This window comes from Stenella coeruleoalba (assembly GCF_951394435.1).
Source record: "Stenella coeruleoalba genome assembly, chromosome: 1".
NCBI lineage: Eukaryota > Metazoa > Chordata > Mammalia > Artiodactyla > Delphinidae > Stenella > Stenella coeruleoalba.
In genome coordinates this window covers 112,555,628-112,583,374 of record NC_137169.1, presented here as the reverse complement: position 1 = coordinate 112,583,374, position 27,747 = coordinate 112,555,628, and the positions used below count along the sequence as shown (strand labels likewise).

At 52.0% G+C, this 27,747-nt stretch overlaps 1 protein-coding gene across 1 annotated transcript; it reads right to left on the bottom strand.

Annotated features, from left to right (window-relative positions):
* Positions 1 to 1,560: 1,560 nt before the first annotated feature.
* Positions 1,561 to 13,012, bottom strand: RHBG (Rh family B glycoprotein; the record flags this gene model as incomplete). The annotated part of the gene is made up of 10 exons (XM_079936769.1): positions 1,561 to 1,855; positions 2,054 to 2,127; positions 3,130 to 3,251; positions 3,816 to 3,949; positions 4,033 to 4,170; positions 4,473 to 4,639; positions 6,688 to 6,835; positions 6,958 to 7,108; positions 7,606 to 7,792; positions 12,826 to 13,012. The coding sequence occupies 10 exons, from the start codon at positions 13,010 to 13,012 to the stop codon at positions 1,787 to 1,789; spliced, it is 1,377 nt and encodes a 458-aa protein (XP_079792895.1). The 3' UTR covers positions 1,561 to 1,786.
* Between the last annotated feature and the right edge of the window lie 14,735 nt (positions 13,013 to 27,747).

The following is a 27,747-nucleotide window of genomic DNA, read 5'->3' as shown; positions in this document are numbered from 1 at the left end:
TTGGTGGTATGCGTAATAAATGAATACTCGTAGCCTTTCCCACCCAGGATAAGCAAGGGCAGGGAGGGTCTTATCCTTAAGTCTCTCCTTCCTAGAAGTCTTTCAGATCTCTGTTTGAGGACTGCTCAGAGAGCTCAGGGGCAGAACAGGTCAGCTGGCTGTACCTGGATCCATGCAGAGGCAGAGCCATGGCTCTGCAGGGTGAAATGGGGGATGGGCCTCTGCTTGCCCAGACTCCCTCCCAGCAGGGGCTGACAGGACAGGGTACCTTTCTGCAATCTCAGCAGTCATCCTGCCTCAGCACAAGGATCTCCCTCCAACATACCTACCCCAGCCAGCAATGGTCAGGGGAGGCTGTGGAGGAAGGAGGGGAGCTCAAGGGGAGGGATATACCAAATATATTTGGGCCACATGGGCAGGCGTGGTCCCCATGGGGCACTTCTCTCTCAACCTCCCTCCTTGTTCCTCAGCTTTTCTTCAACTCTGTGCTTGACCTCTTTCCCCAGCCAGACTCAGTCCCTTCAGCTACAGTGAGGATGGAGCCTTGTGGGGGCACCTTTTGCCCCTGTCCCAGAACTAGGCCTCAGCAATCCCTCCTTGGGTTCCTACGTGTGCATGGGTTTTGGTTTTGAGAAAGAGGTCTCTAGTCATGCTCACTCCTGCCAGAAGGGAAGAGCAGGAGAGGGCAGAGGGGGGTCCCAGTATTTCAGGGCTGGGAAAGGAGCTCTGGTCTACTGGCAGGATGGATTCTCTGTTGAATGAGAGATCTGGAATGACATGTGGTGGGGACTGGGAGCTCAGAAAAGTCTTGTGGCATGAATAGTGAGGACCAGAGCTGAAGCAGACAGGGATGCCGTTAGGCTGTAGGAAGGACTTCCCATTCTTGGTAGAGGATGGAGGGGCAAGAAAGGCCGCATCTTCCTCTGCTGGGTCTGGAGCGCCCTCTGGTGATCAGATGGCTTCGGGCTGACGGAAGCCCCATTCTCTGCAGCAACTCATTTGCCCTTCCTAGTCCCCACTCCTCAGACTCGGGACAGGGACATAAGTTGGTGCCTGGGGGCTGGCTGCTTCCAGCTTCTGAGGAGTTAGTGGCAAAGAACTCCTTATGCCCCTCTTAGTCCCAGCAGGGGCCCTCTTCCTACTCTGTTCAGCGGCCACCCAAGTTGAGGGTCAGAGTGGCAGCCGTTCTGGAATAGGAAGAGCTCTCCAGGAGCCTGAGCTGTCTGTCCTATAACAAACACACACTTGCTGCAGGAGAATGAGCTTCCTGTCTCTGGAGGCAGGTAAGCCCAGTCTGGGCATCCACCTAGCAGAACACGGCATCCTAGGGCGAGTTCCATGGACCCAGGGAGGCAGGATATTGTCACCACTAAGGTCCTTTCTCACCCGAGGTTCCAAAATTGTGAGTTAGATGGTAGGAGGAGCCCCCCAAATTCCAAGTGCACAAAAAAAGGAGTGAGAGTCCTCGGTGACCGTGGTATTTATCACCTTCAGGCCCTGGCTCAGGCTTCACTGTAACGGAGTGATGCTGGTCCAGTGGATCAGCAGTCACTTGGGTGCCTCACTTGCAGGGCGTGGGGCGGTGGGGTGGGGCTGTGTGAGGCTCTCCCCTCACCACACTAGTTACAGCCCCTTCCCCAATGCTGCCTATGGTAAGGAGGCTCCTTCCGGCTCCTGTCTTCTTTCTTGCAGCAGAAGTGATGGGAACTAGAAAAGAAAAGCTTCCCAACGGTAGCCAGCCATCATATTCTAAAAGGAGAGCGTCCTTTCAAGTCCTGGAAGCAAGTTAGGCCCGAGTCTCCAGTTCCTCTGCCCTCAGAGGTCCCTGGGCTAAATCCTCATGCTCCCCAGGCACCTGGAGGGCAAGGATGGAGGAGCAGGTGAAGGGGCAGCTCCAGGGGGCTGGAGACCACAGCTCAGGGAGGGACCCCAGAGGAGAAGAGACAAGCGAGGAAGGAAAGAGGCACATTGGATCAGAGGAGGTGCGGCAGGGAAGGGAAGGTTGGAGGGTGAGAGAGCCCCATGGGCCTGAGGGGCTGCAACCACATCTCACCTCCCAGTAAACCTGGTCCTCGTAGCACTGGGAGTCTGGCGGGGAGTCCAAGAAGGGCAGCCGCAGCAGGAGCCCTGGTGGCAGTAGGGGATCATGTGTGAGGCTTTTTGCCAACCCCATGGGGGAGACTGCCACTCAATACCACCGGGCACAGAGGAGCCAGGAGGCATGAGGTCAACGCGATGCCCGCCACAGGCATATCACAGTGGTATTTATCGAGCACCGACTTTTGCTAGGCCCTATGCAAAGTGCTTGACGTGCATTGCCCTCCTTAAGCAACCACAGCAACCCTGCAAGGTGAATATGATCCCTCTGTTACAGAGAAGGGGGCCAAGGCTTACAGAAGTTAAATAACTTATTCAAGTTGGCACAGTTGGGAACGGACCAAATAGTGAGTCTGTCACGAACCACAGCTCATAAGCCTTCTGTGGCCGCCTATCCAGGAGGGGTGCAGAAAGCGTTTATTGAGTAAGTAATTAAATGAATGAATGAGCTGAACCTTGTTTGAGAATGAAAATCTCAGGGTGGGAGCAGGAGGGTGGGGATACTCAATCAGACGTTTTATTCTGAAAGCCAAAAGGACTAAGGCCAGATATCAGGAAGGACTGCCTGACCTGGCGTCAGTGGGCAGGCTGCCTCTGTGGAAGGTTTTTGTGCTCCAGTCTAGTGATGAGACAGGCAGGGCTCTTCCCTCCCTGCCCCTAGCCCTACACGCTTCAGGGCCTCAGCCTGAGGTTGGGCTGCCCTCTAGTGGGCAGAGGGAGCAGCACAGGGAAGCCACAGAGGAGAGGGATCTGTCAGCCCCTAGCAGGCTTCCCACCTTCCCTTGGCATCGGAAGGGAGCAAGTACCCACTTTGTCCTACTTATCTGGAGGAAGTTACCCCTTAAATGTACAACCCCACCCTGCACCTGGCACAAAGTAGGCGCTCAACAGATACCTGTGAGTAAATGAATGGCAGGGGGATGGGATGAAATGGCCCTTCCTCCAGAGAAACCCCCTCCTCTGTCTTCTGCCCTCCCTGGAGCGCCTCACAACGCCCATCCCCCCCCTCCCCCCCAGGCCAAGGTCACTCACCTCCGAGGCTCCCACCCACAGAGGCAAATATCAGTGTGACAAACAGTCCGAAGAGCTGGTGCATGGCCTGAGACGTCGCGCTGCGCTGGCCCTTGGCTAGGAGTGGAAACACGCTCTCTAGGCTGCAGGGAGGGGAGAGTGGGGGGAGACAGGGATGGAGCATGGAGCCAGGGCTGGTCAGTGCATCAGTGCACTGCACCGCTTCCTGCAGCGGCCAAAAGGGCCTCAAGGGAGCTGCCAGGCTGAGTCACCTCCGGGCCTTTGCTCCAGTCAGGCCCATAGCCTGGAACACCCTCCCACCTCCCCTGTGCCAGCAACACCCTCACACCTTTCAAGGCTCACTTTGAGGGTCACTTTTGCCTGCCCTCTTTTCTGAGCCCTGATGTGCAAAAATCTATCCTAAGGGTCAGTATCTCTTACCTGACCCTTTAGTAATAACACTATTGAAATCATTTGTTCAATGACCTTCTGCTGCACTTGAGTGAGGACCAAGAAGGCAGTCCCCAGTCTTGTTCACTCCAGTTTCTTCAGCTCCCAGGAGGTAGAGGAATGAATGAATGAATGAATGAAAGAAAATAGACAGCTTTTTCTTGTTGGTCCACAATAGGAGGAAGAGAGTGAGGGACTTAGTTCAAGGGGGATAACGATTCCACTGGGGATGGGGGGTGAGGGTGGGGAGAACTCACCCATCTCCGTAAGCTTCATGGGTGGCCAGTCCAGCCACAAGGACCCCCAAGAGCGCTCCCAGGACCCCAGGCATCCCGTGGAGGTTGTGGACACCGCACGTGTCTTGGACTTTGAGTTTTGACTCAAGGGTGGGCTGGAGAACAGGACAACAATAATGAGTCTCGTGTGCACTCCGAAGACCCCCTCTTCTGCCCAGGGCCCAAGAGGCATCTGTACCGTGAAGAACTTGTACCCCAGTGTGGAGACGGTCCCAGCCAGGAAGCCAGCTACCAGAGCCCCAAAGGGTGTCAGCATCATTTCAGCCGATGTCCCCACCACAACCCCTCCGGCCAGTGCGGCATTCTGGATGTGGACCTAAGGGAGCACAGAAGAACAAGGCGTTGGAGGCCCTTTCAGATCGTCACACCCACACCCAACCCAACCCCGCCCACCACAGTGGCACCTACTGCTTCTGAAGTCCCCCCACCATCTAACCCTCTAACTCTCCTGCTATCCTGTCATCACCTCATGCTCTGACCCAACGCCTCCAGTGCAGATGGAGCCCCCTATGCCTGTGCCGTTACCTGTTCCCCTGGAGAATCCTCCTTGCAGGGTCTCCGATCCTTCCCCCGCCTCCCGGTCCCTCCCTCTGCCTCTCCCAAGCCTCTCCCCCATACCATGTCCAGCCGCCCATCCCTCCCGACAAGGGCTGACAAGGCGAAGGTGCTGAGGGTGCTGGCAGTCAAGGAGTAGTACGTGTTGAGAGCCGACCGATGCTGCCCATCCCCCAGCGCAGTGGGTGCAGAGTTGAAACTAGGCCAGAAGATCCATAGGAAGATGGTCCCTAAATGGTGGGCAGGCAGGCAGAATGCGAGGAAGGAGGTGACTCCCCCACAAGGCACAAGCTGTGTAACTGCACTCAAGTCACCTACCCTCAGCAGCCTCAGTTTTCTCATCTGTGAAGTGGGGATAGTGATACCCACTTTATAAAGTGAGGACTAAATGAGGTGATACATCCCAAGTGCATAGCGCATGGCCTAGCCAGTACTAAATGTTCAACAAATGGTAGCTATCGCAGGGTACTGGCACAAAAGGGAGCTCCTTGATTGAAAACCACAGGGGGTTGAGATTTTTTTTTTTTTGCGGTACGCGGGGCTGTCACTGCCGCGGCCTCTCCCGCTGCAGAGCACAGGCTCCGTACGCGCAGGCCAGGCGGCCATGGCTCACGGGCCCAGCTGCTCCGCGGCATGTGGGATCTTCCCGGACCAGGGCACGAACCCGTGTCCCCTGCATCGGCAGGCGGACTCTCAACCACTGCGCCACCAGGGAAGCCCGAGATTTTTTAAGTATCAGAAAAGGAAAGAAAAAAAAGGCAAAGGGCACCACATGTCAGGCACTAATCTGGTACTTGATATACATAAGAGGAAAATCACTTGTTTTATAACCTCAACTGCCCCCTGGAGAGGGTGGGCCCTGCCATGAGCACCGATGGGCTGGGCCTGCGCATCTGGGGTAAGGACATATGCCCTGCCTGCGGGTCCCAGGTCAGTCCTGGAGGGAGAGGGGGAGGGGCCAAGGGCAGGTGAAGGGGAGCTGGGGACCCGGTAGGGTAGGGTCAGCAGAGCAAAGAGGCTTGAGAGACTGCCCCTTAGTCCTGAGTGGTCCTTGGGTTGCGATGTAACTTCTGCACCTCCACAGTCTGATTAAAATCTACCACACATACACATGCATCTTCTGAGAAGAGTTTTGGGAGGAATCGAGGAAGAGGCCAGTTTTCCTGTCTGCAAGAAGCTGGGAGGCAGAGGAGATCTGAGAATGTAAGCCTCGCAGGAAAGCACAGACATCTTGGGGAAGCCTTTGGACTTCAAGCTAAACTTATCTGAGTCTCAAAGGGCAAGGAGGCCTCAGCTGACCTAGGATTCCACATGCTCTATTTCACAACAAACCCAGAGGTGAGCAAGAAATACAAAACCAGTCTCTTTTTAATGTAAGAACGGGCACTTCGGTCACTACTCAATACTACCCTCAAAAACATAAAATAAGGCTTCCCTGGTGGCGCAGTGGTTGAGAGTCCGCCTGCCGATGCAGGGGACACAGGTTCGTGCCCCAGTCCGGGAAGATCCCACATGCCGCGGAGCGGCTGGGCCCGTGAGCCATGGCCGCTGGGCCTGCGCGTCTGGTGCCTGTGCTCCGCAACGGGAGAGGCCTGCGTACCGCAAAAAAAAACCCCATAAAATATGGATTTCCTTTCCTGACTCATTAGTGAATAAAGAGAGAGGAGCAGAGGCCAAGGCAGAGGTATGCGCTTAGGAGAAACAGGTGGTGATGATGGGGCTTGCAGGTCAGACCCTACTGCTCGCCGGCGTGACCTACGACCTCTCCTCCTCCCCCTTGAGAGTGCAGGAAATCCCCTGAGAGGACGTGACCTCAGGAGGTGGGACGCAGCCCCAGGGACAAAAGCCTGGAGGTTAGAGATGGGGAGAAGCTGAGTCTGGCTGGAGAGAGAGCGTGGGGAGAGTGAGTGGGGAGGGGGCAAGGGGGGGAGGAGTAGCCAAGATCCTGCAGGGGTGGGTGCGCCAGGCTGAGGAGTCTGGTATCTAACTGTCGGTAGTGGGGACCCTGGAGGTCTTCAACAGAGACTGGTGCCCTCAGACTTCGATTGAGAAAGGCCCCTAGGATGGATCTCAGGGCATGTGCATACCCCAGTGCTGAGTTCTAAGAACCTGTCATAAAACTACTGAGAATGGTGAGCACGGATTCCCGGGGCTCTGGTGGAAGAATCCGAGTTGGTAGGGAGTTCCCAGCCAGAGCCCCAAGGATTCTAGGTGGCACCCCAAGACCAGGCCTGGAGATGAACCGGCCCCGTACCCACCACACCTCAGCAGGCCTCACCAATCATGGCAAAGAGGTCCGAATGGTAGACGGAGCCCTGGCGATGCTTGCTCTTCTCCAGCTGGGGCCTATAGAGGACCCTGGAGAGGACCAGCCCGAAGTAGGCGCCAAAAGCGTGAATAGTCATGGAGCCTCCTGCATCCTTCACCTGGGGAGGTGGAGCTGAGGTGGAGGGGCAGCCCCTCGCCCCTGCCCCTACCCCACGCCCTCCCTGCTCAGGGCCTGGCCCTGGCCACTCCCACTCCTCACCCCATCCCCATCCAGACTCACCCTGAGGAGACTAAGGAGCACAAACTCGTTGAGGCCAAACAGCACCACCTCCAGCAGGGCCATGAGCAGAAGCTGAGCCGGCCCAGTCTTGCCCAGTATGGCACCAAAGGAGATGAGCACAGCCCCAGCGCAGAAGTCAGCATTGATCATGCTGGGGGGTTGGGATGGGGAGGGTGAGAGGGGGCTGGAAGCGAGGGCAGCCCTGGGGGGTGGGGGGAGGGGAGGAGGCAATGAGCCTACCCACCTAAGCTCTTCCCTGGTAGGCAGGAAGGTATCACCTCGCCTTTTTTGTGGATGCGGAAACAGAGTCTCAGGGAGGTTCTGGGCCTTAGCAAACAAAGCCCACAACAGGTGGAAGAACCAGATCTTGAATCAAGAGCTCCTCTGAACCCTGCCCTTTTCCATGACACTATCTATCCTCCCAACATCTCTTGGGTAATAAGGGGCCTAAAGAAATGGGGAGGTGGGGCTCGAGGATGGGAGAAGATATCAGGCAACAGAATAGGCAGGGCTCCTAAAAGAAATCAACGGATGGGTCAAAAACCTGGGTCAGGGAGCAGACTTGAGGGACTGGGTTTGAGCTGGGTCCCTTGGACAGGGGCCTCCCAGGTAGACCTCAGGGGAGCCAGGGTGGCCGCCACTGCCCACCTCTCTACGCCTACATAGATGTGGCCATGGTGGAAGGAGTGGAAGAACCCCTGGACGAGTGTGGACCACTGCAGGGCAAAGGCGGCCGAGAGGAAGGTGAAGCCCACACTGCTGAAGCCGTAGCGCTGCAGGAAGACCATGAGGAAGCCGAAGCCCACGAAGATCATGGTGTGTACATCCTGGAAGCCTGCAGGGTGGAGGGGGCATTCAGGGCTGCTCAGGCTGCCACCCATCCACCAATCAGCCATCCTGCCAGCGCCCCCAGCTCTCACAAGCCAGGGCCGCCCTGAGGCTGGAGCCGAGCCTATAAAACTCCCTGGACATGGCCGGCCTCCCAGCCCGGATACCCCATGCAGAGCTGGCCAGCTTGGAGCAGTGGGACCCAGACCATCCCTGCTGTCGCCAGGTCAGAGCAAGAGAGTAGAGCCTTCCGCTCTCTTCTCTGCCCCACTCATTTGCCCTATCCCTGGGTTGCTTACAACCAGTGAGAAGTCCAACATTTCCTGTGTTCTTTCCTGGCACAGTCCCTGCCCTCTGTGCTGGAAATTCTCTTCCCCTGCCGGGTTTTCTTAAATTTTCCCTTTCTGTCGGAAGTCCTTCTTGATGTCTACCCTCCATTCCTCATACTTCAGAATCTATACCTCTCCATTTTCAGGATTTTAAATTTTATAAATTAATTTACAAAAATAACTTTAAATTGTTAACAGAGATTATCTCAGAGAAAAGAAATTGAAGGGAGGGGGCAGGGCTGCTGAGCTGTACAACTCTGGAGCAAATAATGCCCCCTGGAGGTGTGCAATATGGCCACTCCGGGAAGGAGGATTTTACCCTATAGTTTGTTTCTTTCTATACTTTGAATGTTTTAATTTTATAGATGAATCACTTGAATTTTTTTAAGTGTCGGTGGGGTTTCTGGGCAGGGAGATTTGGGGTCTTTTCTGTTTGCTTTCTATTCTGTGTAAAAAGATCTAAAATAATAAACAGTAATAGTGAAAATGAGATAAATACAACAATTTGCTTTTGTATTAGTTTGTTCTGTACCCCTCCCCCCATCTACTTGTAAATAGGGTTTGAAACACAACCTACTATGATGTTCAGCCAGTGCATCTAGTCCTGTTTCCTTCGTCTTGGGTCTATGTATCCATAATACTGTGCTATCTTTGGCTTTAATTGAGAAATACTAGAGAAACACTTGAGTGCATTATTGCATTTGTTGTAAATAACTTACTGAGAAACAGGGTCAACCACGACCATAAACTCTCCTTTCATAGCTCCATGTGAGAAATTTCTCCTGGAACTTAGTACTAGGAAATGTCATTTCCCCTGAGGAACCAGGAGCTGGTTTGCTTTCCCTCATTCATGTGATAGATGTTTACTAAGCAGTCATGCACCAGGCTCTGCGAATGTAGAGCTGTCGGTGGAGGACAGCCATCAAAAGATCAAAGAATCACATATGTGAGGCTTCCTTGGTTCTGATGAGAACACATAACTGACCATATTACCCCTTTTTCCTAGCTGCCTGGACGCTCAGAGCTACAGGAATTTCAACTATAACAACTGTAGGCCTTCACAGTGTTCCTTATTTGTGTACTGCTTCTATACTTTTCTTATTCACGTTTTTGTTGTAAATGATCGCGTGTCTTGTACAAAGAGGCAGATCACAAAGAAAGAAAATCACAATCACCTTTTTTGTTTAAAGGTGAGGGACCAACAAGCCAAAAATTTATTACTGAACTTTAGAATGTAATCAACGACTTTGAGAGAAGCAAATTTTTCTGCTTGTGTGTGTGTGTGTGTGTGTGTGTGTGTGTGTGTGTGTGTGTGTGCTGTGTATGGGCTGATAGGAAATGAGTTTGCAAGCCCTTGGCAGAGGGTGGGGTGCATGTTGGAACTGGAGGTCTACAGCTCAGCTGTCAGCCCCAGTGGCCAAGTGGGTGAGGGTCTGGAGGTCCGCTGGCCTCACTAAATGTCTCCACCACTGTGCCACTTTTCCAGCCCAACTCACTCCCCAAATCACCCAGATCTCTCTTCCCTCTCAGATCTTAAAACCCAACAGAAAAGGAGAGTATCTTTTAGAACTCAGCCCGAAGCCTTAGTTCTTTTAGCCTCGCGGCCTGACTTGTTTTCTCCTTGTGCAAACGGTAAAGGGGGTGCCAGGTCTGTCCTTTTGCCCAAGGATAACAAAGCAACAAAAGGGGCTGGGTCATGCCCATTTCATGCCGAAACCGCTCTAGAACTTGTCTTAAAAGGCAATAATATTTACATCTCCCACCCCGGGTTTGTTTGGAATCAAAACTCAATCCCTTGGTCTTTCACCTGGAGTCTAAACATCAAGAAATCTCCTTTACTCATTCCACTCTGTGGAACATTCCACACAGACATTCTCCATGGACTGTGGTGGGTAAGGGGCTATTCCAGCTGGAGGCAGGGGCATAGATGAGATGACCCCTCAACATTCCCTTCAGGGGATCCCTGGGTTGGGCAGGATGGAGCCTGTTTTCCATCACATCCCCACCCCCACCAAACCCATGCACCTTTGGTTGGAGAGAAGATAAAAGCCCTCTAGGGCCACCTATCACCCTCCCTCCCTCCCTTATTGCCCTTCCCCAACCGCACCAGATGACTCCTGAACAAGGTCAGACTGTGGGACAAGGGGACAGTTAAAGCTGGGGCTTTAGCATCTGACAGAGCTGGATTTAAATTCCAGCACCTCCCCCCTCCACTTCTCACCGTGTGATCTTGGACAAGCTACTTAACCTCTCTAAGCCTCAGTTTCCTCATCTGTAAAGTGGGGATATAAAATGTGAGAAGCAGGAAAAAGGGAGTGGTAAGCTGGGGAGGCCATCTGCCCCCACCACTCTACCCCCACGTGCCTTTAAGAGGGCAGATAGGGCTGTATTCTCCTAGAAAAGTCACAAACCACTCTGGTCCCAGTCACTTCCGCCTGCCCCCACCTCAAGAAAATCCTGATTCCATTTGTCCTAAATCCCTCTCCTTGCAAGTCAGGTCTCAGAGATATATAAAAAAGAACCTGTCCGTATTTTTTCTTAGAACCCTTTCTCATCTTTGCTTCTGTGTCCCCTGTATGCCTAGTCTTTTCCCCTAGTTTCTCCCCTTCTTTCTTTCTCTCTCTCTCTCTCTTTTTTTTTATTGGAGTATAGTTGCTTTACATGTTGTATTAGTTTTCCCCCTTTCTTATTTTCCATTACTTGCCTCATAGGATAGAAGTTTGTAATGTGGGGGAAAGTCTGCAGATGGGGAGTCAAGAGACCCGGTTCTAGGCTGGCTAACTTGCTGTGTGATCTTGGGCAGTCACATGACCTCTCTGGCTCTCTCTCCACATCTGAGAGGAGTGGATCAGATGAGCTCTAAAGGCCCTTCCTATAGAGGTCACAGACAGATACTCAGAGAAGTCACGCATTTGACATTGGCTAGTCCCACAGCTAAACAACAGCGGCAAAACTCTCTTTCATCTCCCAAATCAAAGGGCAGTGGCTACACCACCCTCTGGCCCTGACCACTTCTCCAGGACACAGGGATAGGTGAAGACTTGGCTCATCAAAGCCCCACGCTCCAGGGACCTCACACCTCCCTCCTCCCCAACCCATCCCTGCACCAGGGTCCCAAGTCCACAGGGATAGAAACCTAGTGCAGAAAAAGAGGTAGGATTCCCACTGCTATTCCTCTTATTGCAATCCAGGGACGGAAAACTGGGCATCCAGGAGAGCCTACCATTGCAGCAGAGGGATAAGAGGTTGGGGGTTTCAGGGAGGACTGTGAAGCAAGCAGGGCTTGGAGGCCTTGAGGCCCATGGGAGAAGCAAATGGGGGTTCATGGCAGGCAGCCAGGTCAGACCCTAGGACAAGAGCTTACTTCTCTCAGCCTGTGGACTGTCCCTGCCCAACTCCCCATCTCTGTGGACAAACGTATGACCCCAAGAGTCTGCCATCCCAGCTCTGTGGCTCTGACTTTGATTCCAGCATCCATGGCTCACCTCATGCAGCCAGAATTGGGGTGAAATGTGGGGCGGGAGGAGCTGTAGCCCTCCCTCGGCCTAGGATGGCCGGTATTCTGGCACTTTATGCCCAGGTCCAAGCCTCCACCTCACCCTCTCTATCCTCAGCATTGTGAGCTTCATTTTCTTGGGGTTGGGGCTGGGAGAGGGTCAGGTGGGGACACACTGCCACCAGCTCTGCATACAGAAAGTAGGGTAATAACAGCCTGGGATTTTTATAGGAGATTCTCACATTCTGGGCCTCATTTGAATGGATATCCTTCAAATGGAGGCATCTTTCTCCCCATTGCTCAGATGGGGAAAACTGAGGCTTAGAGACCTGGTCAAACATTTGTGATGAAGTCTGGGAGATCTGGTCCCAGCTGCCCAGGGCCTGAGTCACAAGGTTGGGTCCCCAATCTTGAGGGAAAGGCTCTGTCCACAACAGGGGGCAGGGGCTTAACCTTCTCCTTCCTGGGCCTTGTCAGCAGGCAGGTGAGCTGTGGTGCTAGGACCTGAGGATGGCTGAGTCCTAGTTCCAGCTCTGTCACTCACATGGTAGGTGATCATGAACAAATCACAACCCCTTTGAGCCTCAGCTTCCTCCTGGGTGAAATGGGCTAATGACCCTGCCTTGCCTTCTTCGCAGGGCTGGGGGGCTGCTACTCTGTGATTGGCTGGTGGATAGTTACGTCATTTTCTCTCTGGCTCTGGAAGGACCAGCTTTGGGGGGCTGGGGAAGAAATGTCTCAGTCCACTAGTCTTGGCTGCCTTCACAGCTAATACCATCACTGCCCCCTGTGCCCCACTCCCTACCTCCCCTGCCCAGATGATTTTTTCCCTGTGGTCAGGGTGGAGGCCCCAGGAAAGGCAAAGTCTCTGAACAGCCCAGCAAAGCCCAACTAGGCCAACAAGAGAGTAGGTAAAGCTGGGGCTTCAGATCTGGGTTCAAATCCCAGCTCCCTCAATTCTGACAGCAAGACCCTGAACCAGCCACCTAACCTCTCTGAGCCTCAGTTTCCCCATCTTTGCCTACTTCATAGACTAAAGGAGAAAAAATGCACGTGCCGCCCTCAGCATAATACCTGGAACGTGGCAGACGCTAGTGAAAGGGTGTTATTATAATAAATCTGGGGCACCTTAGATCTGGGCATCCAAGTGCTCCCTCCCAAGACATCGGGGGAGCTTAGGGCCTTAGCTCTCCCCGTGCCCTCACCCGCACTCACTTGGGTAGCGAAAGTAAAATTCATTGTCCGCGTTACTGTGGTTGTGCCAGTGCCAGAGGGCAGCGTCGGTTTCATGGTTGTAGCGGACAAATACCGCAAAGAGGATGGCGGTGGCGCCCTGGAGGAGGAGGCACAGCAGGGGCAGCTGCAGTCGCCGGCCCGCGGTGCGGCGGGGAGACCCGGCCATGGGATAGAGGCTGCGAGTCTCCGTCTCCGGCTAGGGCTCCTGGCGCGCGGCTCTGGGAGACACTCACCGGGCGGGCCGGGCAGGTTTCACTCGAGCCAGGCCCCGCCCACTGAAGCCAGGCCCCGCCCACAAGGTGGCTTACCTGCCCGCAGTTCCTGGCTCCAGTCCGGGAGGCGGGGAAGGGTGGGCGGTGTCCCAGGCCTGAGGTGGGGCAAGGAGTGGAAGGCGATGGGGCGTTTGTACCCCCAATTCCTCTTTCCTTTGAGGCAGCTGACCCTGGCGCCGTTCCGGTTGGGACAGGTCCTTGGAAATGACCCTAGAGAGGCGCCCTATGTTCTGCCTGCTGGGGCGCAGCTGCGGGACCGCAGGGGGCGGTGGGGGGGAGGAAGAAGGGAGGGCACCCGCCCCCTCAAACATGCTGTTAGAGAGTGTTTCCCTAAGAATAAGCGGCCTTATAGGCTCAGACTTCCCTGGTCGAACCCCTCCAGGGTTAATACAAGAGAGAGGAGAGGGATTACTCAATCTTTTGCCCAACTGAAAAGGCGATAGGGAACGGAGATAAAGAACAGCCGGCTCTCTAGGCATTGATGATTAACCTGGCCGGGGAGGTCTGAGCCTCAACAGTTGAGTTCCTTACCCCACTCCCAAGCCTCAGCCTCCTCACCCGCGTCTGCATCCCACCACACTTGTAGGTCAGAAGGCTGGACCTGCGAGCAGGCTGGGCAGGGGCCAACTGACACTTGGGTTCCCTGCACGTCCAGTGTGGATATGAGAGGGTCTGGGCTGCCCCAGCAGCTGGAAAGAAGGGAAGCTAGATGGCAGGAGGGTCTTCTCAGTTAAGAGTCAAGAGACCCTTGTTACACAAGCAAGATTTGCATCTGCTGGGGTTCTGGTAGATAGACAGCGAGGAGGCAGCTGTTAATTGAGCACTTACTGTGAACCAGGCTTCAGAGATGAACCAGATGACCCCTCCCTCCAGGAGCCACTGTCCAGTTGGGAGAGAGACACCTAGGAGAGAACTGAATTACCACTGGGGTAAATGTGTGACCCTGGGAATCACAGAGGCTCTGGGGGCCTAGAGGAGAGGCTGCAGAACCCACAGGAGTGGGGATGAGGGAGGGGACAAAGATGGAGAATTGCTTCCCGGGAGATGGTGTCTGAAGGCAGCCTGGAAGGCCAACCTAGAAACTGAGTAAGTGAAGAAAGAAAGAAGAGGAGATGTTTCAAGAAGGGGACCCACATAAGCAGAAACCGTGCACACGTTCAGGGTGCTCAGGAACTGAGGCCAGGGGTGGGTATCAGCAGGCAGAGGTACGTGGCCTCTACCCAGTGGGTGCCAGGCCCCTGGAGACCTCTAAACAGATGGAGGACCCTCACATTATTGGTTCTGACTCCCAGAGGCCACAGGGGCTTCAAAGAGGAAAACGTGAAGGCCAGTGGGGCTGGTGGTGGGGAAGGCCCTCTGTCTACACTACCCGTAGCCTAACCCCAGCTGTCTGAAGGAGTTGTTGTGTGGGACGGACTTGTGGGTATTTGCAAAGATGTCTCAGACCTCGGCCTGAAGGAGGAGCTGCCATTCTTAGGGGATGTGGCCTAGGCCCATAGGGACCAGCCACTGCCCAGAACTGATGCAGGGTAGGGCTCCTCCTAGGAATGGGGGTTGCCCCTTCTCGAGAATTGGAAGGGACAGGAGTGACAGGAGTCCCTGACCCTCCTCCTTGCTTCTCCTTCTGCCCTCTCCCCAGTTCACCTCCTTCCTACCTCCCCTCAGGGTCCTGATCCTCTGGCCCAGCATGGGCTCTGGGGTACAGTTGGATTCTAGGTGCCCAGCCAGGCAGGCATGGGAGGGTGGTAGCTGCCTCTGATAGCACTGCTCTACCAGGCTGAGCAGCCTCTCTGGCCTTCGGTGGCCCCTGGCCCCGAGACTCTCTCTCACTTCTTGGTCAGCAAGATGGCTGTTTTCTAGCTCCTCTGCCGGTGGTGGCGTGGGGCGGGGGGGAGGAGAAGATGTCTGGTCAGCAGCCTTTGGATAATGATTCTCAGATAATTCAGCATCTGGGGTATCCTCCCAGGTCCAGCCTTCTGCCCCAAAAGTTCAGCCTGCTTCCTGAGCCCTGTTTGGGAGCAGGGGTTGCCCTGGGTTGCACAGGCAGGGACTGGACAGGCCCTTAAGGGGAAGAGTCTTCAAAAGCAGCAGAATGCGAGAGAGAAAGAAAGAGTGAGCTGGGCCTTCCCAGCATCTTCTGGGAGCCTCCACCCTGATGCCAGCCTCCTCCATCTCTATTCACCTGTTGTCTCTCTTAGTCTCTCTGAATTCCTCTGAATCTTTGATTTTCCCTCTCCTCTGTTGCTCATTCATTCATTCAACGAATATTCACTTAGCGTCAACGCTAAGCCAGGTCCTGGGGCTGTGACCTGAGGTTCTAGCCACACGTGTAACATGGTTGGGTCCTGGATGCCTACAGACCTGGCAGGTGTCAACCCTTTATTTGTTGGATTGTGGGAGGTCTAGAGGGAGCCTCCTGGAAGGGCCAGGATAGCTGGGCCAACCTCTTGAGGGCATACTTGGAGACCTTTGGGGAACTGCTAAATACCATCTTTATAGGAGGATCTTGTTTCGTTTTGTTTTGTTGCGGTACGCGGGCCTCTCAGTGTTGTGGCCTCTCTCCTTGCGGAGCACAGGTTCCGGATGCGCAGGCTCAGCGGCCATGGCTCACGGGCCCAGCCGCTCCGCGGCATGTGGGATCTTCCCAGACTGGGGTGCGAACCCGTGTCCCCTGCATCAGCAGGCAGACTCTCAACCACTGCGCCACCAGGGAAGCCCTGGATCTTGGTATTTTAACAACTAATGGGTACCATCTGGTATCACCCCTGGTCCAACAGAGAGGAAAACCCTGACAGTCCTCCCCTTTTGAGGGTCCCCCTGGCCCACCCGTCCCTTCTGAGGGCTCTCCTGGCAGGCCTACACCTGTGAGGGCTCCCCTGGCCCACCACCCACTATGGAGAATCTCAGTCCATGGTTTTCTTTTGGATTGCCAAGTGCTGTCAGGGCCCCTGGCCCTTCCTCCTGCCTTCTCTGGCCCTGAAAACTCTGATGGAATGGGGGGGCTTCACCTCTCACCCCTTCCTCCACCCCTGACCTCCTCTCAGGGCCCAAACTTTGTCACCAGCTCCCATCCTGCCCGGCCTGGGGTCTGCCCAGTCTTTGACCTTCCATCTCCAGTTTCCAGCTGTGACCAGCTGGGCACTTGAGGGTGGCCAAGGGGAACTGGTGTCTGCTGCTTGCCCTGGCCCAGCCTGGCCAGGCTGTCCACGGGGACCAGGGTTTGGGTTACTGAGTAACTCGGGGTTGCTTGGAGCTGTTCTCTACTGGGGTCACCTCCTCCCTATTCTCTGCTCTCTTGGCTCAGGAATCCCCAAAGCCAATTGGGTCCTTTTGCTCCATCAAGCTATCCCCAGTGTTTATGGAGAACAAAAGAGAAAAACAGCAAAGCACCAGAATCAGTAAGACACTTGTTTGTTCATTCCTTCCTTCATTCAATACATCTTTGCTGTGTGACCTCAGCAAATTGTTGAGCTCTCTTTGAGTCTCAGTTTCCTTATCTATAGGAGTAATAATATTCCCTTTGTGGAAATGTTACGAAGATTACAAATAATTGATGTAGAGCATTGGCATTTTCATAAGCAGTCAACAGATATGGTTATTATTCTTCTGATTGGCTGAGCAGAGAGGGCAAATGGGTTGCTGACTCCAACATACTATGGGCACATGCGCCTCTGGGGACAGGAAAGGATGGAGGGGGCAGACACAGACTTGATGTGTTTTCCTGTCATCGGCTGGAGGCAGTGACCAGCAGAGTCTGGGGCCTAGGACAAGCATATTCAGAAAGGGCCATCAGACCAGCAGCCCCTGTGACACAACAACTCTTGAATAGAGGAGATTTGGGAGAAGGCAGAGCCTTCATTCATTCAACAAACATATATTGAGCACCTACTGTGTGCCAGACACGGTGCTAGGGGCTGGAGATACAGTGGAACGAGATATATCCCTGGGTGGGGGTGGGAGGTCTATCTGGGGGGGATGCAAGTGAATCAGCAGGCAATCGCATTGCCAAGGTGATAGTGGGGGAGACAGGTCCTATGGGGATCCAACCCATGCTGGGGGTGATCAGCGAAGGCTTCCCAGAGGAAGTGAGGCCTACCGTGAGATCTGGCCTAATTTCACAGGTAAGGTGGAACAGGTGGATTCCTTTTTGTCTAACAGTCTGGTATGAAACTAGAAAAAGAAACTATACTAGAGAACTCCTCAGCACCCATTTTCTGGGGGTGGAAAATCCCAGACCTCGTTTTTCCCCAAAAACCACAGCCACAGTGGCACCATACAAAATATTGTTGTGTTTACATACAGCCAATGGTAAAATCAAATATGGCTTTCTGTCCCCAGAGGCTCACCAAAACAACTTCCATGTAAAAGATTGCCAAAATCAGATTACTTGTGTTTCTTCATCTGTAAAATGAAAATGACAATACCTTGGGAAAAAAGTTTGTCAGAAGGCAGTGATATCAAATTAAAATGTTTTCCACTCACGTAATACATTTTGTTTGCATTCCTGCTATGTGCCAGGTGCTACGCTACGTGCTAGGTTCTGGAGGAATATCCTCCACGTTCCATCACCATCAAACAGAGCAGAATCGTGCTCTGTTCTCAGGATGCCAAGACGGATGAGATGTAGTCTCAGTTCCCAAGGCCTGACAGCAGCTCTGCTTCAGTGGTGCAATTCTTGCGATCCTGTTGGGGGTCTGTGATCAATTCCTGAACAGTAAAATTCTGAAAGACAGCAAAGAGCAGAAGGTGAGAGTGTGGCCTCAGAATGAGAGGGACAGAGGTCAGAGTCCCAGCTCTGTCCAAAAGAGATTTTGGAGAAGTTGCTTACCATGCCTTGAACCTCAGTTTCCTCATCTGTTACATGGAGATAAGAATAGTAATAACCCCACAGGGGTTGTTGTGAGGATTAAGGTCCACAAATCACGTGACATGTAGTACGTCTTCAATAGTACAGCCATGGTTGTGACTGTTGGTCAGCACTCACAGCCAGGGAAGTCCCTCAGTCCTTAGTTTTCAAAATATGTGTTCGGTTAACTCTCAAGTGCCTGACTGGAGCCACTTAAGAGAAGAGCCGGGGGGACCTCCCTGGCTGTCCAGTGATTAGGACTCAGCCCTCACTGCGAGGGCCAGGGTTCCATCCCTGGTCGGGGAACTAAGATCCCACAATCCATGTGGCACAGGCAAAAAAAAAAAAAAAAAAGAGAGAGAGAGAGAGAAAAGCTGGGAGGGAATCTAGGGTGCAGTGGAATTGCATCTAGAAATGGGTCAGGCGGAGGTGACAGCAGTTAAAGGGAGCGGGGAGATGAGAAGCCACATCCCCACCCCAGCTTCCTTTCCTCAGTTCTCCTAAGGATTCTGCTGCCGCCACCAAACCAACCAAAACCACACTCCGCCCTGGACAAGCCAGGAAAGCCGGCTCAAGCCCTACTACGTCTCCCTCTGCCGGGAGCTGTTGTTCAGGCATCCTGGTGTTGGACCCTTGCTCTCCTAGGCCAGTCCCATCCTCCCCTCCCCAAAAGTGAGTGACACTTTGTGATGAACACCTCTCTTCTCTAGAAAGGGAGCAGTTGGATAGAAATATTCTTTACATACGACCCAGGACAGGACAATTGTAAAGGTTGGAAGCACATCTTCTCTGCCCCGGGCCTGAAGCAGCCGGGATGGAGGTGGTAAGATGGTTCCATAAGGTTTGACAGGAGCTGCAGAAGAGCGATCAGACTGGGCTGTGATCAGACTCAGCCTCCCTGGGGCACATCTAGGGACGTGGGCTGTCTGCTCTGATCTCCCTCCTGCAGCCCCACCAGCGTACCAAGCTCCTGAGACACAGAGGAGAATGTGGGATCTGAGTCTCTTAATGCTGTTAAGCAAGGTCATGACCATTCAGCCGTTCATTTCGTAGCTATTTATTGAGCCATGCGTTGCAAGGTCAAGCAGGCCCTGCTTTCAACCCTGAGGACCTGGCAGTGAACAAACAGGTATCGTCCTTGCCCTCATGGAGCTGCTGTTCTAGTGGGGGAGACGCACAATAAACACACACAAATAGATACATAAGATGTCACGAGAGGTTTGTTGAAGAAAACAAAGCTGGGCTAGAGGATAGAGTGACAGGGATGCTGCTAGACTGGATTGCTAGGGAAGGCCTCAGGAGGGATGGAAGGAAGTGAGAGGGGATCTTACAGACTGATAGGCCAAGGGAACAGCAAATGCACTGCCCCTGAGGTGGAACAGCAAGGAGTGTGACAAGAGCTCAGTGAGACATGGGGCAGTGCAGGACGGGTAGCGGGGGCCAGCACACAGACGGCTCAAGGCCCTGGTGAGGAGTTTGGACCTTACCGTAAGGATAATGGGGAGCAATTTGAAGGGTCAAGAGCAGAGAAATAATATGACCTGATGTATTATTTTAAAGGATCCCTCTGGCTGTCTGGGGAGCAAGTAACCAGTCCAGACGCCACTGCTGCAACCCAGGCAAGAGCCGACGGTAGCAGTAACAGTGCAGAAAGCAGTCAGATTCTGGACGTACTGGGTTGGCCCAAAAGTTCGTTCGGGTTTTTCCTTGACGTCTTACGAAAAACCCGAACGCACTTTTTGGTCAGCCCAATATTTGGAAGGTAGAACTGACAAGGTTTACCGAAGGATTGGATATGAGGGGAGAGAGAAAGGAGTTGCTATGGACCGAATTGTGTGCCTTAAAGTCATACGTCAAAGTGCTAACCCCCAGGGTGACTGTATTTGGAGATGGGGTCTTTGGAAGATAATTCGGTTTAGATGAGGTCATGAGAGTGGCCCCCTCATGATGGGATCAGTGCCCTTATAAGAAGAGACACCAGAGAGCTCCCCCCACCTCTTTTGCTCTCGCTTTCACTCTCGCCCTCTCTGCCAAGTGAGGTCAACAGAAAGAAGGTGGCTGATTGCAAGTCAGGAAGGGAGCTCTCACCAGAAACAGATCATGCTGGCACCCTGATCTCAGACTTCCAGCTTCCAGAACTGTAAGAAAATAAAGCTCTGTTGTTGAAACTCCCAGTCTATGATGTTTTGTTATGGCAACCTGAGCTGACTAATGTACGAGTCAAGGATGGTACCCAGGTTTTTGACCTGAGCCACTGGTGGCGGGCCCATCTCCAGCAGGGAGCCGAGAAGACCCCTCCCAAATGCAGCCTGTTTCTCCCTCCAGGCTGAGAGATTCACTTTCCAGACTCTGTACTTTAGTTCTGTCGGGTAGTTAGTTCAGGCTCTTACCCGCGTGCCCCTTCTTCAACTAAAACAGGACTTCACCTTCGAGGCCCACCTCAAGTATGATTCCCTGCCTTTGGGCTCCTTGTTGTGTGCTCCCCAAATTAGAGTGCTGGATGCCCCATTGGGATTTATACCTCCACCCCTTCTCTGGACTGGGCCACCTTGAGGGCAACCCCTCTACTGGGCATGGCATGGTCCCCACACCCAATTGCTGACTGAAATGTTGGGCTGAAAGGAGACAGGACTTTGACTCCACCAGGGTGAGTCCTTTCCCGCCGCTGGGAGTCCTTTCCAGATCTCCATCCTCGAGGGCCCGCCCTTTCCTACTGCTTCCTCTGCCAGGCCCTCCACCCTGAGACAGCTGGTCAGCTGGCCATGGAGCTAAGTCATCACACCAGTCCCCACCTTTCTCTGCCAACAACACCTTCACCCTAGGCTTGCAGCTCCAGCACTCACAGCTCAAGCCAGTAGCAGGTTAGCTCCCATGGAGGGGGCAGGCCACACCCCTCCATCTCCACGGGCGTGGGCAGCGATGGTGGACAGGAAAGAGGGGGGCCCCGCCCTGTTGGCTGGGCTAGGCTCCCTGGCTGGCTCTCAGTGTGCCCTTCACTGTCCTATCTTCTTAGCCAGATCAGTTTGTAAACAATATTATCCTTCCCACTTACTCATTCAATAAATATTTATCTATTTAAGTATTTCATTTTATTAGCCATTTAAATATGCAGCAAATGGCTACTGAGAGCCAGCTATGTGCCGGGCACTATTCTATGCGTTGGTCACACAGCAACGGGAAAAGCTGTCAAGAACAGGAACAAAAAATCTCCTGATTCTTCACGAATGTGAAACTTACTAAAGTTCTTTTTAACTGTATTGTTTTAAAATGTGTCACTACTGGGAGTTCCCTGGTGGTCCAGCGGTTAGGACTCAGTGTTTTCACTGCCGTGGCCCGGTTCAATCCCAGGTTGGGAAACTAAGATCCCGAAAGCCACGCCACGTGGCCAAAGAATAATAATAATAAAATGTGTCACTCCTTGAAACTGGTGGTCTGACGGCATCAAACTCCTGTCAAGTGGTTTGCAAATATCAGATGAAAAAACCCAGAAGATCCTGGGTTCAGGAAGGGAGAAGCTGGACCAGTGGGGTGGAGGAGTGTCTTGGGGAAATGCTCCCAGAGAACTCCTCCAGGGTTCTGAATCTCCCCTTCCGATCTTCATTTTTCCAAGCTCTGGACACACCTGAAGTTCTGGATTCAGTTAGAACTGCCACATCTGAGATGAGCAATAAACAGAGAAGCAGGTTCAGATGAAAACCACAGGAGGATGTTACAGGAACTGGGGCTGCTTTATCTGGGCAATGGAGGTCTGAGATTGCAGGGGCTGGGGATGGCACTATTGGTTCCTGTCTTCACCACGGAATTGGCTTACTAAGTGCTTGGAGAAAGCTGTAGGAGTCAGACCCAGGTTTAGGTACAAGAGCCTTCTAGCACCCAGACCTGCTGCCCTGGGAGGAGACTGGGCTTCCTGCAGCTGGGCAGGTAGCTGGGTAATTCCTGGCAGGAGAATCATAGACACAGAGGGGTAGGGGGCCTAAAGCACACTCACCAGAGCCACTGCGGGAAAGCTGAAAAGGCTCAGCAGATGATTGTGAGAGACCCCGTGTGGCGGCACCCACTCCCTCAAGTGAACCATGCTGGCCTGGTGGAGACACTGGGTCAGTGTCCCTCTGAATCATTTGGGTTGGGGAAGAAACTCTGAAAAAATACCAGTGCTTGCCCCCACCCCCAGAGACTTTGATTTAATAGGTTTGGGTGGAGTCTCAGCACCAGTATTTTTCTTTTAAAGCTCTCCAGACAATTTCAATGAGTAGCCAGAGGTGAGGATCGCTGATCTAGACCAGCACATCAGCCCCCTGCCACCGGGGAGCTCGTTAGAAGGGAGAGGCTGGGAATTCCCTGGTGGCGCAGGGGTTAAGAAACTGCCTGCCAATGAAGGGGACACAGGTTTGATCCCTGGTCCAGGAAGATCCCACATGCCGCGGAGCAGCTAAGCCCGTGCGCCACAACTACTGAGCCCACGTGCCACGACTACTGAAGCCCGGGCGCCTAGAGGCCACGCTCCACAGCAAGAGAAGCCACCACAGTGATAAGCCCGTGCACCGCAACGAGGAGTAGCCCCTGCTCGCTGCAACTAGAGGAAGCCCGCGCACGGCAACAAGACCCAATGCAGCCAAAATTAAATAAATAAATAAATGAAAGAAAGAAAGGAGAGCTCTCAGGATCTGCCCCAGACCTACCGAATCAGAAACTCCAGAAGTGGGGCCAGCAGTCTGCATGGAACAAGCCCTCTGGGTGATTCTGATGCACAACGACGAACTTTCAGGCCTTTTCTAGCTCTAAGAGTCTCAGAACCTCAGGGAAACAAAGGTCGATAATGGCTTACCCTCTTCACCAAGGATGTGCGTTCATGGTTTAACCTGCTTAGAGAGCAAACCAGTCAAACCAGTCAAACCTGAGATCACAGAATCATTTCACTTCTTTGTTAGTGTCTCACTTCCTGAAAAATCCAAAACAAAAACTACCCATCTTCAGACTTTTTCAGTAAGTGTTCAGCTTGGCAGCAAACAGTAGTCCTCGAATCACATGCACCCATCACCTCCTGTCTCAGAAAATCGACTACTTGAGTCCTTAGGACCCTACTGCCTGCTTTATGAGGTCTTCACTTATGGGACCCTGCCATCCACTTGGCTTTCATCCCATCCCCAGGAGTCAGTGTCAGTACACAGAGGGAAGGACCTGCCAGGCAAGAGTTGGCCCAGCTCACCCAGAGAAGAAAGTGGTGGCAAAGCAGGCTTGAGCAGAAGATGTCAGTCCGGGCACCACTGTTCATTCAGTGGAAAAATGCCAATGTGTCAGTGGTAAAGGGAAGGGAAAACCAAAACCCTGTGTCAGAGGAAGCCCACAGCAGAGGGCTTATTTGCAGGGAGGTAGTTTAGCACTCTGCGCTGGAGGTTCTGGATGAGACTAGAAGGCTGTGAGGATCCCAGGGTTTCCATCCGACAATTCCACCCCACCCCCTCTGCCCCAGTGTAGAAGAGAAGGAGGGACCCAGGCTCCCCTCAGAGATTTTTCTCCGGGCCTTTCTCTTGGCCTCAGAGCAATTAGAAAGGCCCCAGAACCCAAAAAGGAATCAAGCCCTGAAGAGGAAGTAATGGCAAAATCTAGTATCTCTAGGATACACAGTCAGGTAAGAAGGAAGAAGAACAGTAGTTAGTGAAATCTCAGCCCCATTGAGGGGAAAGCCAGGAGGAGAAGGACACTGGGGGAACGCCGCTCAGGCACACCAGCCATCTTCCTTCTCCCATACCCCTCCCTGCAATTCCCTCTGAGACACTGTCATGAGGATGTCCCAAAGGCACTATCATGTGTTATAACAGGCAACTGTTCTGTAAATCCTCTGGACCCTACCTCTTGCTCCAGCTAATGCTGCGGTGACAGTTTCATACAAGCTTCAACCAGCTAAGTGCAGGTACAACCTGTCAGTGTCTCTCCTTGGAATCTGTGCCACCCCTCCCATTTATTGCCCTGGGGTTTCTTTGCAAGAACCTACAAAGACTTATGCATGTGTAAACTGAAAGCATGGGGGTGCTAGGGACTGAATGTAGCCTCCCAAAATTCTAAACTGAAACTGAAACTCTAAGTTGAAACTGAAACTCTAAACTCTACCCCCTCAATGTGATGGTATTAGGAGGTGGTACATTGGGAGTTGATTAGGTCATGAGGGTGGAGCCCCAGTGAACGGGATTAGTTCTCTTAAAAAGGGACCCCAGAGGGCTTCCCTGGTGGCGCAGGGCTTCCCCCGTGGTGCAGTGGTTGGGAGTCCGCCTGCCGATGCAGGGGACACGGGTTCGTGCCCCGGTCCGAGAAGATCCCACATGCTGCGGAGCGCGTCCGGAGCCTGTGCTCCGCAACGGGAGAGGCCACAACAGTGAGAGGCCCGCGTACCGCGCAAAAAAAAAAAAAAAAAAAAGGGACCTCAGAGAGCTCTCTCACCCTCTTTTCACCATGTGAGGATACAAGAAGTTGGAAGAGGACCCTCCCCAGAACTCGACCAGGCTGGCACCCTGATCTTAGACTTCCAGCCTCCAGAACTATGAGATTAAATTTGTTTTTTATAAGCCACTCAGTATACGGTACTTTGTTTTTCTGTTTTTTGTTTATTGAAGTATAACTGACTTACAATATTATATTAGTTTCAGGTGTACAACATAGTGATTCGATTTGAATTTTATTTTATTTTGTCTTGTTTTGATTTTTTGACCATGCTGTGTGACTTGCGGGATCTTAGTTCCCTGACCACGGATGGAACCCAGGCCCTCGGCACTGAGAGCATGGAGTCCTAACCACTGGACTGCCAGGGAATTCCCTCGGTATCTTTATACATTACAAAATGATCACCACTATGGTACTTTGTTATAGCATCCTAGACTGATTAAGACAGGGAGTTAACAAGAGTGGGGCACTCTGGATCAGCAGGGGTCAGGAGCCAATAGATACATTTCCCCTTTTCATGACCTCTTTTCATTTCATTTCATTTCTCAGAAATGGTTCTGAGATCCATTTCATGAGGCTCCTCGAAAGGTCCTGTGGGATTGAGCATGAGTCACCTGTAGTGGTGGCCAACCGAATGATGCATCTTTATATCATCTTTCCCTTCTTCCCTGTCCACTCCGCTCGTTCTGCATACCTTCTCTCTGGATCTCATTCCCAAATAAACTACCTGCATGAAAAACACTTGATTCAGGCTTTGCTTTGGGGAGAAACTGGCTAAAACAACTGCTTCCAGACTAGAATGAAGACTATCAGGATGGGATTTTGGAGCTGGATCACTTTTTAGTCAGATGGCAAAAAGGATTCCACTGCTGGTAATTCCTGGTGTATGACAGCATCAAATAACTAAGATTCTCACCCGTGGTGGACTGGGATGTGGTAAAAGGTGAAGTGTTGGCATTTGTGATAGCTATGACCCTTTAATGGCATGGGGGCAATGGTAATTTATAAGGATTGGCTGGCTTTTAACTGCTTTGGAAGCCTTCAAAAAAAAGAAAATTATAGGCTCAGGTCAACTAACTAACAACTCAAGGCATACCACGAAAGTCAGAGAGCCTCTTTGGCAATGTCTAAGGAGACTCTCATCTAAGTTGCAGGGCAGACAGTGAGAAAATCAGATACGGGATCTAACTGAGGGTAGCAGAACAGCAAAGGAGACTGAATGCACAGCACCAACAGGTCTCCTATATCGAAGTCAGGACCCTGATAGGAAAAGAGTAAGACTCAAAGACCTGGAATGAGACATCTGTGCGCATGAACCTGAGAATGCTGAACCTCCAGCTTCATCTGAACACTCCAGGTCAGCAGAAGCAATCCTCTCCCCTTGCAGCGATCAGCACCACCATCGAATACGTAAAGGATACAGGGATGGTAGTTTTGTTGGGATAAAGGGATGGATACATAAGGGTTCATATACTATTCAATTCATTTGTCTGGCTCCTGCAGAAGCCAAACAGAGTGGATGATAATGGGTTATATAAATTTAACCACATGGTAGCCCCAATCATAGCTGCCATACTGAATGTGGTATATTTACTGGCCAGCTTCTAGCATTGTTATGTGACTATTGGTCTGGCAAGTGTGTTCTCTATCCTCCTTGGTAAGGATGGTTTAAAGCAATTTGCCTTTATATGAGGACAGCAGTACACAATCACTGTCTCGCCATAAGATCATGCTAACTCTCCTGTTCTCTAACCAATAGAGTCTGAAGGGAAATCAATTGTCTTGACGCACTGCCCAACATATGCCTGTCCACTATATTGATGATTTACTAATTGGACTTGATGATCATGAAGTGATAAGTAGTTTAGTAAGACTAGAAGGTTCAGGCTCCTGACTGTATGGCTGTTAGTGTGACTGACGCCATCTTGAGCCCTTACAGTTTCTCCTGACCTTTCGCTGACCCTGCCCAGGACTGTAGTGTGCAGTGAATCACTTCTCTGTCATCAAGGGCTTTGTAGTTAATAGATATTTCCTAATAATCATTCGGACTAGGTAGCCTCTATGCTCTGTTAGTCCCCAAACAATGATGAAAAACCTTCCCTGACATATTCCCAGTGCCCACAAGACTAGTTACCCATTCACAAATCTTAACTTAGGAACGTACGTCCTGTTTCCAAGTACATACCCCCATACCCTAGGTTAACTATAAAATTATCCCAATGGCCCCTCTGTGGTATGGAAAGCAGCTCGATCCCAATCCCACCCACTGATCCACTGATTATACGGAGCTGCCTCGTTTTTCCGTCTCAAGATGCCTTCTCAGTTTGGTGGGTGCTTTTCATTCCCTCTGTCCTCCAACACTGCAACATTGAAGAAATTTTTAGGGATCCAATAATCTGAGGTATGCCAGAACATCTCCCCTAAAGTGAAGGACGAAGAGTTGCATTTTGTGTCCCCTACCACTAAGAAGAATGGTAACTGGCAGAACTCTTTAGATTCTGGAGGCAACATATCCCACACATGGGAATATTGCTCCAAACCATTTATTAGGTGACCTGAAGGGCTATCAGTTTTGAGTGGGGTTCAAAGCAAGAGAGAGCTCTATGGCATGTCCAGGCTATGATTGAAGCTGTCCTGCCACTAAAGCCACATGACACACAAAAAACACAATGAATCCAAAGGCCTCTACAGTGGATTAGAACGTTGTAGAGAGTCTCTAAAAAGCCCCAATAGGAGGGCTGTAACACAGACTCAGGGTTCTGGGGCCAAACTCTGCCTACTGTGAAAGAGAATGTTATCATTTGAAAAATGGGCTATAGGGTTTGAGCACAGACCCAGCACTGACTATGGGACATCGAGTGACTATTCATCCAGAGCTACTCATCTTGACTGGGTATTATCAGATCCACTGAGTCATAAGATTGGGGGGGCACAGCAGCAATCCATTGTACAATGGGAAAATGGCATATTTGGGATTAGGCCTGAGCAGAGCCAAAAGACCCATGCTAATTACATCAACTGGTGGTCCAGACTGTCTGTGTCCTTTGCGCCAGTGCTTTTCCCTCAACTTATATCTATGGCCTCATGGGAAACTTTCCAAGACCAACTGACAGAGGAACAAAAACTCAGGTCTGATTTTGAACACTTCCTATATATTTGATATTAAGGTATTATTGCTATTTTCAAGTGTAATAATAATGTCATTTTTCAAAAGCATTTATCTTTTAGTGATACATACTAAAATATTTACAGTGAAATTATGTAATGTGTGCAACTTGTTTAAAATATCATGAGAGGGGAGATGAATGGGACAGAAATGGCCATGGTTAAGCCTGAGTTAGGGATAGA